This window comes from Chrysochloris asiatica, unplaced genomic scaffold (genome assembly GCF_000296735.1).
Source record: "Chrysochloris asiatica unplaced genomic scaffold, ChrAsi1.0 scaffold00276, whole genome shotgun sequence".
NCBI classification, from domain to species: Eukaryota; Metazoa; Chordata; class Mammalia; order Afrosoricida; family Chrysochloridae; genus Chrysochloris; species Chrysochloris asiatica.
The window spans coordinates 3871818-3882977 of NW_006408794.1; the positions used below are offsets into that span (position 1 = coordinate 3871818).

At 43.4% G+C, this 11160-nt stretch overlaps 1 protein-coding gene across 1 annotated transcript in view; it reads left to right on the forward strand.

Moving 5' to 3' along the window:
- The window catches only part of DIP2C (DIP2 disco-interacting protein 2 homolog C (Drosophila)), a 631911-nt gene extending 622430 nt beyond the window's left edge, over positions 1 to 9481 (forward strand). The window contains exons 35-37 of the mRNA XM_006874421.1: positions 2981 to 3155; positions 4784 to 4907; positions 8855 to 9481. Of these exons, the coding sequence (XP_006874483.1) occupies positions 2981 to 3155; positions 4784 to 4907; positions 8855 to 9107 (552 nt within the window). The 3' untranslated portion in view covers positions 9108 to 9481. The remainder of the gene's footprint in view (positions 1 to 2980; positions 3156 to 4783; positions 4908 to 8854) is intronic.
- Positions 9482 to 11160: the final 1679 nt, after the last annotated feature.

Below are 11160 nucleotides of genomic sequence, written 5' to 3' on the forward strand. Positions count from 1 at the left end.
ATAGATTTCTTGCTTCTGCCACAAATTCCCCAGCTGTGAGCCTTCCAATCTTCTAAGTATTCCTTTATATGTGGTTCAGAGTTCTGGGACCATCCTCTGAACCTGCTTGGTCGGGTATTTTGTGTTGTTGTTGGCGGAGATATCTGCTACACATCCACCCGATCTGCCATCTTGTTTGTTCTCCTCTTTTCTAGTTATAAAAATATTTCACTGTGTTTCCCCTTTAACAATTTTTATACAGAGTGTTCCATATCATTGGTTGCAGTTTTTACAATTTGTCAGTATTCTCATTGCCATGTTTGTTCAGTTTCCATTCATCTTGCTTTCCTTCCCTTGCTTGGCTTCTTATCTTTGCTTTTGGGTAAATGTTGACCATTTGGTTATTTGAGGATTATAGTCGGAGGGGTTCCTCTAGTCCTATCAATTCAGTCTATGTGGCCGTTTTTAGGAATCAGCTTTGTTCTACACTTTTCTATTGTGTCCCCTTTGGTTACTTTCATTCTCTGTGACCAATAGTTGTATCTTAGCCACTTGCAAGCTTTTAAGACCCCCAAATGCGGCGCACCATACTAATATGTAGAGAATATTGTCATTGTGAACTACGTTATGCCAACTAAACTGTACCAAACATAATCCACTCAACTAATCATGTGACTTCTTTGGATATGTCTAGGACGATTCTGCAACTGTGCCCCTGTGTGGATATATATGCAGATCCGCACATATGCACCTACTTGTAGATATACGTACACATGCACATTTATTTGCAAATGCCTTCCTGTACACATATATGGAACATGTACGTGTTCACATTTACTCTTGTAATAGCACATGTTTTTGTTTTACTACTGTTGCAATCTTGTATATGCTATAGCATTTACCAAAATTGCCCCTTTGTCTCATGTACTTGTGAGTGTCTTCGTTTACCTTGATTAAGTTGTGCTGACTTTGAATCTTAATCCCTAAATGATCCCTCCCATTCCCGTAGCTTCAGATACCACGGATGATTGCCGAGTATATTGACTCCGGCTATAACTTCTCCCCTGAACTCCAGACACCTGTTAGGTTGGAAATCTCTAACTGAAAATGTCCAGAAACATAACTCTTTCATCTCATTAAGTAACTGACAACTCCGTTCACCTGGCTGCCCAGACCAAAATATGACGGTCATCCTCTCATTTAACTCCCCGTTCCTCTTATGTCTGTATCTAGTCCACCAGCGAGTGCTGCTGTCAGGTTGCCTACTACGTAAGGGATGTCTGCAGAAGGTGGCGCTTCTCTCCATTAGCTCTCTCATCCTAGTTAAGCTTTTGCCCTTGTACCTTACAGTCTGTTCTTCACACAGAAGCCTGCATGCCATTTGTTCAAATCTTCCCCCTACTTTACCTGACTCAAGGTAAAACCCCAGATCCTTACTGTGACCTACCTACAGCATCTTCTGTATCTGTCACTCTCTACTTACTGTGCACTGGCCACACTGTCCTCTTTGCTGCTACAAAAAATGTTAGGAACACTTCCAATCCCTGGCCTTTGCACCTACAATTCCCTGTGACAGGAACACCTTTTCCCCAACCTCCTTGCGTGGTCCACCTCTCTCCGTTCCCTTAGTCGTCTGCTTTACAAAGTACCTGTAAGAAATGGCAGCACAGCGCTCACTACCCAGTTGAGTTCAGTACTCCAGTGTGGTGGCCATACACAACTCAGAGACAATCATCTCCGTTATGGATTAGCAGGGTGCAGTATAGGATCAGAAATCCCTCATGGCACAGCTGGTCCAGTCAACTGCTGATCAATGCCCACAGAACACACCCTTCCATGGCAAGCCTCGGCCTGAAGGACTTTGGCTCTAGTGCCATGAGTTAGCGATCCTACCTTATCCCCTTAAGTGCCTGGAGGCACCCCACTCTACAAGCAAGCTTCCTGCCCAGAGTCACTCAGCTTGACTTGCGCCCTGAGCTGGGAATCCTAATGCCGTCTGTCTCTGTCTCCTGCTGCTGCTGTTCCTCTCCCACTCCTCCAGTGTCACAGCTGTCTGGTCCTGGGCTGAAGAGGCTCTCACAGGGATCTTGAGGGCCAAAGGATACACTCCACTGCTGGCCCTTTTATGGTAGTGAGATTCCCCCGCCCCCTCCTGTTTCTGTCATGGATCATTTTATACCCATGGTAGAGTTTGTTAACCTTCATGTCATCCAATCAGTATCTCCTCCCGTCTTCTCTTACCCAGACTCAGCAGGAAGAGAGTCCTTTGGTGAGAGTTACAGAGACTACAGCTAGAAGAGACATCCTAAACAATCCACTAGACTACAGAATTCCTCTCTGTAATCTACCCTCACATCACTCTCTAGTTCCTTTCTCTTCTTATCACCACCTGACAGCATATTCATTTGTTTCCTGTCTCTCTCTCCTCACAAAATGTCAGTTCCAAGAGGAGTAACACAAACACCTGCAGATGTGTCAGTAAGTCATGGATGAGTGAGTCTTAATCGGTTCTCACTTCCCCAGATTCCTTTTCTCCCTGGATACCTTTGACTCATCTCTCAGATCTCCCAATCCCCTGGAAAGATCAGAACTGAGATGACAGAATTCTATATAGATTTTATTTGGGAATTTCCTTAAGATAAAATTGCCAGGCCAACGAGGGTTCGCCATTATAATTTAGATGCCGTACCTGTTACCCTCTTATCCTGACTGGTGTCCCTGCTTCCTTGTCAGGTGGCCATGCTCTCGAGGGGCCAAGAGCAGAATCCTCTTCCCTCATCTGAACCCATAGGCTCACAGAACTGGTGACTTTTCCAGGGTGGATGTGTCTTAATGAGGAAATGTTTTGCTACCTTCTTTCCTGGTTTACATTTATATATATCCAGCAAAAACTGTAAACATCACTGAGAATATATTTGATTGTGAAAGTCATTTTTAAACCCTCTTCCCAAGGGATAGTATCCAGTGAAGTATATTCAGTTATATTCTGCTTTGTTAACAGATTTGGGTTCACAGCGCTCACAACGCCAGTGGTTATTTTACAATTTATGGAGATGAATCCCTCCAGTCAGATCACTTCAACTCCAGACTAAGTTTTGGAGATACCCAGACAATCTGGGCACGCACAGGCTACTTGGGGTTCCTACGGAGAACTGAGCTTACAGATGCAAACGGAGGTGAGAGTTTACATGCCACCAACCCTCACAAACAGATTGATAAAACTGCTGCTACCCAGCCCCCTTCTGGTCCCTCAGCTAGTGAAGACAGAGAGAGACCAGGTTCCCCTAGACATGAAAGCTTGTCTGAGGTTGGGGATGCTCAAACCAAGGTGAACATACGTCCATCCTTGCTGCTCATCAGCTGAGAAATAGCTCAGTTTAAAACTCAGGAAAGTCAGTGCCCATTTTGTTCAAGCTGTGCATCACATACCCTCTCTTCTAAGATTTAAAGCCAAGGAGGCTTGCTGCTCTTTTTCTTAGCTCCACTGAACACCTTTCGGCTCCCAGTTTACAACCCTTTGAAGAAAAGCCTCAGGATTGCAGTTGAGAGCGGTTTAGGCCATGCTGCCTGGGCCATACTGCGGGTGTTCAGCATCCTCAGCTCTGGGAGTGACACCGCTGCCCTCTGCTGGAGACTTGGCCTCCACTCATTGGGTAGCGTGGGAGTCTGAGGCCTCCTTCCCAGGACAGTGGAGCCTTGGGGAGTGAGGGTCTACCTCTCATGGTACATTCACCCATGCATGACCTGGGCATTAATCACAGGTACCTTTCATACTAGCTTTGGGACAGTTAGTGTGAGTCCTGCGGCTGACCAGAACCCCAGAGAGTTGAGTTGAGAAACATCAGCCAAGATTCATTAGCATGTATGCGGAAAAACAGTGGGAGCTAAGTTGGCCTGACCCAATAGGGACTAAGTTTGGGGGAAATTACAAAAACATTTTAATGTAACACTTCCAGTTCAGGAAAATGATAGACAACCTCATAGGCACGTGCTCCCTGGGGATCGTTCCTATGGAGAACTAAATGTAGAGACCCTAGTGTGCTGGTCTGCATACATGCAGCATTTGCTCTGTGTCCTCAAAATCAAGGTCGCTTTCCCAGCTTCCTAAGGACCATCACATAAACCACAGAGGGCAGGGACAGCTATTGTCCTTCACTCAACCTCTCTGGTCTCCTGAAGAATGTGAAGCCCATGCAAGACTGAACAGCACCCACAAATGAACTCTAACGTACCTTTTCTTATCTGACTTCTTCACTTAGAAAAGATGTATATTATGGTATTAGGTGATTTTCACACTATTACAGACCAGCTGCATGTGATCATTCTACTATTAGGTTTGCGTCACTGATCAAAATATAAACCTCACGGTTACATAAGCGAGGGAACCCCTCACTTCTATGAAGAACATAATTAGAAACTGTACTTTTCCCACACATGGAATTAATAAGAGGGAACAGGTTTTAAGTTTGGCTGTAAAATCTCTTTGGTTGATCTCAGTTTCCTCTTCTGTGGACCACCGTGTGAAGGAGAAATGATGGTCTGCTGCTCACAGACTCAGACAGTAACACTAGTGATCAATGCAGGGATCCAAAAGTAAGATCCATTTCTCATCCTTGATTCTGAGGGCACAGAGCAAAGGCTGCCTATCCTGCCAGTGCAGACCTGCAGCACTGGTAAGGAGGCAGAACACAGGGCTCCAGGCCCCTGTAACTCTGTAGAGCAGTTCGCTGGTGCAGTGGCCCCATGGCAGCATTGCAGTGAAGGGTCATGCGCATGTGTTTTCTTTTCCCTTTCTTATAAACAGAGCGCCACGATGCCCTCTATGTGGTAGGTGCACTAGATGAAGCGATGGAGTTACGAGGGATGAGGTATCACCCAATAGACATTGAGACGTCTGTCATCAGAGCCCATAAAAGTGTTACAGAATGGTGAGTAGCAAGGTGGGGTTGTGCAGTGTTGGCTGTGTGTGGACATGAGAACAGTGAGTCTGGATAGAGCTGGGCCACTATTGAGGGGATGGATAAGGGAGTGCAGTAAAAGGGCACTCCTGGTATCAGATTAGTGCATCATACATTACCCACACAGAAACCATTTTAGTACTACATAAAGTTCTCAAGGAGGCCAAGTTTTTTTTAAAAAACCAAGTGTATACAAATAGACTAGCACAAGAAATCCTTCTGTGATTGTCAGCTTGAGAAGTATAAAATAAATCTTAGTTTAGAGCAGGGGCAATATTACGGCCAAGCTTCACGAAAACATGTTTGAATTAAGCCAAAGCCAACTCACAGTGATGCTGTTATATAGAGTTTATGAGAGAGAGCAGAAAGCCTCATCTTTCTCCCATGGAGCAGCTGGTGGGTTTGAACCACCACCTAATTCATGGCACCACCAGGTCTCCTAAAAGTGCTGATTCTGTGGGTCGTCTAGTCAGTTGCAACCCTGTATAGGGTTTCTGAAGAGCGGCTGGTGGGTTTGAACCACTGACCTTGCAGTCCATCTCATTATCTTGTAGCGCCATACCAGGACTCCAGGAATGCTAATGACGCTTCATAAATAATGGCAGCAACTTTGTGCCAAGCTCTTTTCTGTTTTCAGTGCAGCACACTCACCAGGTTACAAGACATCCCGCCTGGAGGGTGCTGCTGCACCTACGCCGAAATCAACCCATGCTAATGAGTTTCTCAGGCTCAAACAGGGCCTGTATATTGAGTTAAGAGCAACTCACCATCATTTAGTAATGGCCAAAGTACTTACCAAAGGGCACCAAGTCCTTTTCCTGACAAAGAGACCTAATGAAACTGATCTCAAAGCTTAGATCAGGACCCTTAAGGGAGGTCCATTCTGAATTCCCTGGGTTATTTGCCTTGGCTGAATGCATTGCCTCTGAAATTGGTCATTGTTCTTCAAATGACAGGCAGAATCTGAACATTGAGTTCTTGACAGAATATAAAGGATAGACTTTAGATATTCATGAACTGACCTATGGTTCTCACACTTTTAATATTGTTTCTCTGTATGTAGTATGGAGGACAGAAACTGATCAAACAACAAAAAACTTACAGAGATGCCAGCTCAGAGAGTGGAGCACAGGGAGACCCCATGTGTTTCAGACTAGAACTGTGCTCCACAGGGTTCCAATGGTTTCTTTATCAGAAGTTCCAGTTAGGTTTCCAATGGTTTCTTTATCAGAAGTTCCAGTTAGGTTGTTACAAATATTAGTTCCAACCTCTTTCATGATTAAATTTTTAAGGAAAATAAATTAAATGGGCTCCTGGTGTGGCATTGTAGCATCAGCACTGGACTGTGAACTGGAATGTCAGCAGTTCAAACCCTCCAGCTGCTCCTCAGAAACCCTATACAGAGTTGCTATGGAGTTGGGAACACAACTGGATAGTAACAACAATTGTGTCCCATCTAGTTGGAAGTTTGACTTTAAAGCTCATGGCTTCCTGTGTACCACTCTGGGTTTCTAGTCAGACTCACCCTTGTTCTCATGGGGTGCCCAGAAGGAAGACAAACTACTGGGTTGTTTACTCTGATTGACTTCCAGTACATTTGAAACTGTTCAGTCATAACTGGTTTTGTTTTTTGTTTTTAATTCCTGAAAAACTCCTCACTTATTAATTTAGCTAAATATCCTTTTTGCCTTCTAAACGAGCATGTATTAATTAGTACTATCCAGCACGTCAGCATTCATTAATTACTTCTTACTGAGGAAACCCCGTGTTCTCCTGTTAGGAAGGCCACACAGTGTGACTCTTACATGGTCACATAAACCCAGCCAACCAAACATTTTCAATTCTGATAGGCTGGTTTTTATTAACCCGAATATATGAAAAATTTCACCTCTTCCTTCCCTCTTAGGTAAGGGCCAGTATATAAACTGGCCCCTGGCCCCTAAGAAAGCTCTGAGGAAAGTAGCCAGTATCCCAGAACTTCCTTGAGAAGCCAGGGGCTATTAGTAAAGCAAATATACTTTGACCTACTAGAGTAAATAAGGAAGTCCAAGCTGTTTTCTGATGCTGTCAAACCATGTCATAAATTTCAGTGCTATCATCAAATAATGCCAAATGTGCTGAGAGGTTTACTTAATCTCTGACATTACAATATGCACTCACTTGGGCCAGGCAGAGAAGAAATTTAATATCTCCTGACAGAGAGCTCTATTTAACACTTTTTCTAGTATTTCCTTTCATTTGAATGCATATACAAGGGGGGGGGTCTAAAAAGTTTTTGAAGCTCCCTTATATTAGCCATTAAACCAAAGTCCAACTCGAAAAGGTTAACATTGTCTAAAACATAAGATATTAGATTTAAGCTTTGGCAAACTGATCAGACTAAATACCGCTCAAAAACTACTAGATCCCAAATGCACAGTTAGCTTCAAAGAGGTAGCGAAATCTCACAGAATTGCCACCCACTGTGGGTTAGTGAGTATTGCATTGGCGTCCTGATGTAGTGCTGTGGAATAAAGTATTGGACCATAAAGGCAGTTTGAGCCACAGTCGGTGATTGAAGTTCACCAGCCGCTCCTTTGGAACCCTATCCAGGGTGGCATGAGTTGGCACCGGCCTGACGGCACTTAACCTTACTGCACTACCCATCACCCCAGACTCAGTACTTTCAACCAGAAATCAGTAATTATCGTTCCCTGGGGTGCAGGTTGGCTGGGGTCTCCTTCCAACTACAGGCCGCCAGGTCAACTGGAGGGCTCAGGTAGCACTGTGATAGTAGGGATCACTCTTCTCCATGTATTTCTCCTCCTCCCCCCAGGACCAGAGGGCTCATCCATGCATGTTCCTCTCATGGTAACGGCAGAGGCATACTGGACAAACCCAAACACTCAAGTGCTTTTCAAGCCTCCCCGTTGCTAACATTCAACATGACTGACTCCAACTCCAAGGGCAGGGGAATATTGTCCAGCGCTGGTAGCATAGCGGTTACCAATTAGGCAGCAAACCTTAAAGCCAGCAGCAGTTCCTCAGGAGAAAGATGAGGCTTTCTGCTCCCGTAAAGATTTACAGCCACAGAAACCCTGTACAGGGTCACTATGAGTCGGAACCGACTCCACGGCACATAATCAATCACTGGTAGGAGGATCTCCAAAGTCACATGGCTATTGTCAAGTGCTGTCAAGTTGATTCCAACTCAGCAACCCTGTATTGGGTTTCCAAGGAGCAGCTGGTAGGTTTGAACGGCCAACGTTGTGGTTCAAAGTCCAGTGCTGATCCTACAGGGCCACACCAGGAATCCGTAAAGTTATATGGGTGTTGCTAAGTACCATGGAGTCGGTTCTGACTCATAGCGACCCTGCACAGGGTTTCCAAGGCTGTAATTCTTTACAGGAGCAGAAAGCCTCATCTTTCTCCCACGGAAAGGCTGGTAGTTTCGAACTGCTGACCTTGAGGTTAGCAGCCCGTGTTGTAGAGTAGACCAATTCACTAAGGGATAAAGATTAATAAGGCGAATAACATGTAGCATACACATGTCACCTATCCAACCACCATACTGGAGTTGAAAGATAGACAGGGTTCATTTAGGAGCCAATGCTGAAGGCTGCACTGCACTCTGTGATTGGGGTGAGCACCCTCCACTCAGCAGTAATAAGGCAGAGCCGAGCTGCAGACTCAAAACCCAATCAGGAGTTTACAAATGTCAAAGCAAGCCACCATGAGGGAAGGCCAGTAGAAAAAAATGACTAACAAGAGACTGAAGATCTCCAGAATGGAGTCATTAAATTAGAGGTGAAGGAGTCACAAAGATGAGTAGGCTGATCTGAGAAAGAACCAGATAGAACTTTTTGAGAATAATATACAATTGTTAAAATTGAAAACTTACAATATATTGATGGGTTTTTTTTTCTTATCTCTCCTAGTGCTGTGTTTACCTGGACAAATTTGTTGGTGGTTGTAGTTGAGCTGGATGGATCAGAACAAGAAGCCTTGGACCTCGTTCCCCTAGTGACCAATGTGGTTCTGGAAGAACACTATCTGATTGTTGGAGTGGTGGTCGTGGTAGACATTGGTGTCATTCCTATCAACTCCCGTGGAGAGAAACAGCGTATGCACCTACGAGATGGATTCTTGGCCGACCAGCTAGACCCCATCTACGTGGCCTACAACATGTAGTCTTGTCTCTTTGGCTTCTGTGGACTTTCCTAGAGATGTAAACATTTTTCTCAGTGTCCACTAAAACTGTGCAGATTACAAGGGCAGCATTCACCAGAATGGAACCTTTTGTCATTGTGATGGTGAGGATAACAACAACTTTTCACAGCAGTCATGATTGGCATGGAAATGAAATGTGAATTTACCACTAAATTTAGCTCAGAAGGACTTTGGGATTACTGCCTTCAGTTTGTTGGAAAAGCCCATTTCAAAAACTTCTTTTTCTTTTTCTTTTCTTTTTTTTTTAATTATTGAATAATAAGTGCTTTCTTCGTAAATGTGGCATTGTATTTTGTTAAGCCGAAATAGCAATTAAAAAAAAAAATTCTGCCCTCTAGATGGGTTCTTTTAAACAATTTATGTAGTGTGACAAAGAATTATTTTCTCCGTTTTAATGTGTCATGGGATCTTAATGACATGGATCTGTTACTAATTTAAGCCATTGCTAGATCTCATCCATTGCTAGATCTCATCCTTTTAGGAAAGTTTGTTGAGGTACGAGAAAACCTTCCAAATAGCACCTTCCAATTAGATCTTAGCAGCTTTCTTTGTCAGAAATGTACTGAAGAAACAAAGGCTACTCTATGGCCTTTGATGTTAGCCTAGAATGAGAAGAAATTATAAATAAGGTGTATTTCGGCAATTATCTTGCAGATATCTTTGTACTAAACTAAAAAGATAAAATAAGTTAACTTCTTCATATGTAATTATGTACAAAACGTTTAATTTATTTTGATCTCTTTAGAAGTATAAAAGAGAAAAAACATTCAAGAATATTAAAGTCTTGTAATGTTTGCTAATATAAAAAAGTGTTGTATTATCTTGCGTGGATAGTATCACAACAAATATATATATATGAAATATAAATTCACTAATGAAAAAGGAGATTTTAAAGTTTAAAATGCAGAACTTGTCACTTGCATGGTGTCCCTCCACTGTACTGTAGATAACTGAGTGATTTACTCACACACACTTTGCTGATGAGCGTAATCACAGGTTGCTAGTAGCCCTGTCTACACAGTTCTCCTAGATACCAGAGACCAGCAAGTGAAATGACTTTCACCATCTCAAAGATGGTGAAAGAATTAAAGGGTAAATGTGCACTAATTTTTTTTCTCCTTTGCTGTGGGGGCAACAGTGAATGAGTTTTTGCTGGCATGTGCTTACTACATTTGATAGACTTTAGGAAAGGCCAGTTGTTGGATAGCACTGTTTTCTTAGCTGCAAGAATTCATTATACAAGATTTTCATCTGTTTTGTTTGAGTCACCTTTTCTTTGGTTCTTGGTGTGAAATGGAATGATGTGATGTGGTCATTGGCACTAAGGTGCACTGATACCCCCTTACCCCAAGATGGCCACTGTGTGGAGTGGACACAATGTCCAGGACAGCTTTAAGGGAAAAGACTTGCCTAGGTGGATCCTCACCTTATCTTACAATCCAGCTACCTGTGCGTGAGCTTCTGGTTGCTGGGGTCCCCTAGCAAGGAGCCAAATAAAGGCCTAGGGACCTGACCTGCCTGGGGATTCCCAACAGAGACCCGTGACTGGAGTAAGAAAGCATGCCTCAGAGCTGCCTTTATCGTAAACACCTGTGGACAGATACACCCCTGGCTTCTGTTTCTGCTGCTGCCGTGTCTCTCACATTCTCTTGCTTTTTCACAGCTCCTCTGTCCACTTTTAGATTGAATTGGTGAATTGGCCTGTCTGTGTCCCACCAAGAAGGAGGTATCAGCAATCCACGAGTGATTTCGTTTCTAATTGCCCCAATATGATCCTGCAATGGCTCTCATTCCTAGATATGCATGACTAAGATTGTTGCTGGGCAAAATTTAGATCCCTTTTTATTTTTTTTTTCATTATATTGTAGGCACTGTCTGTCTGCTTTTGCTATATACAGCCAGCAGTGAGCCCTTTGCTTAAAAAAAAAAAAAAGTTTTGTTTGACTTCTAAGATCCAAGGCTGATTGTTTTGAATTTGTTTTAAGAGGCGCATTTCTTTTTTTTGTCTGCATGT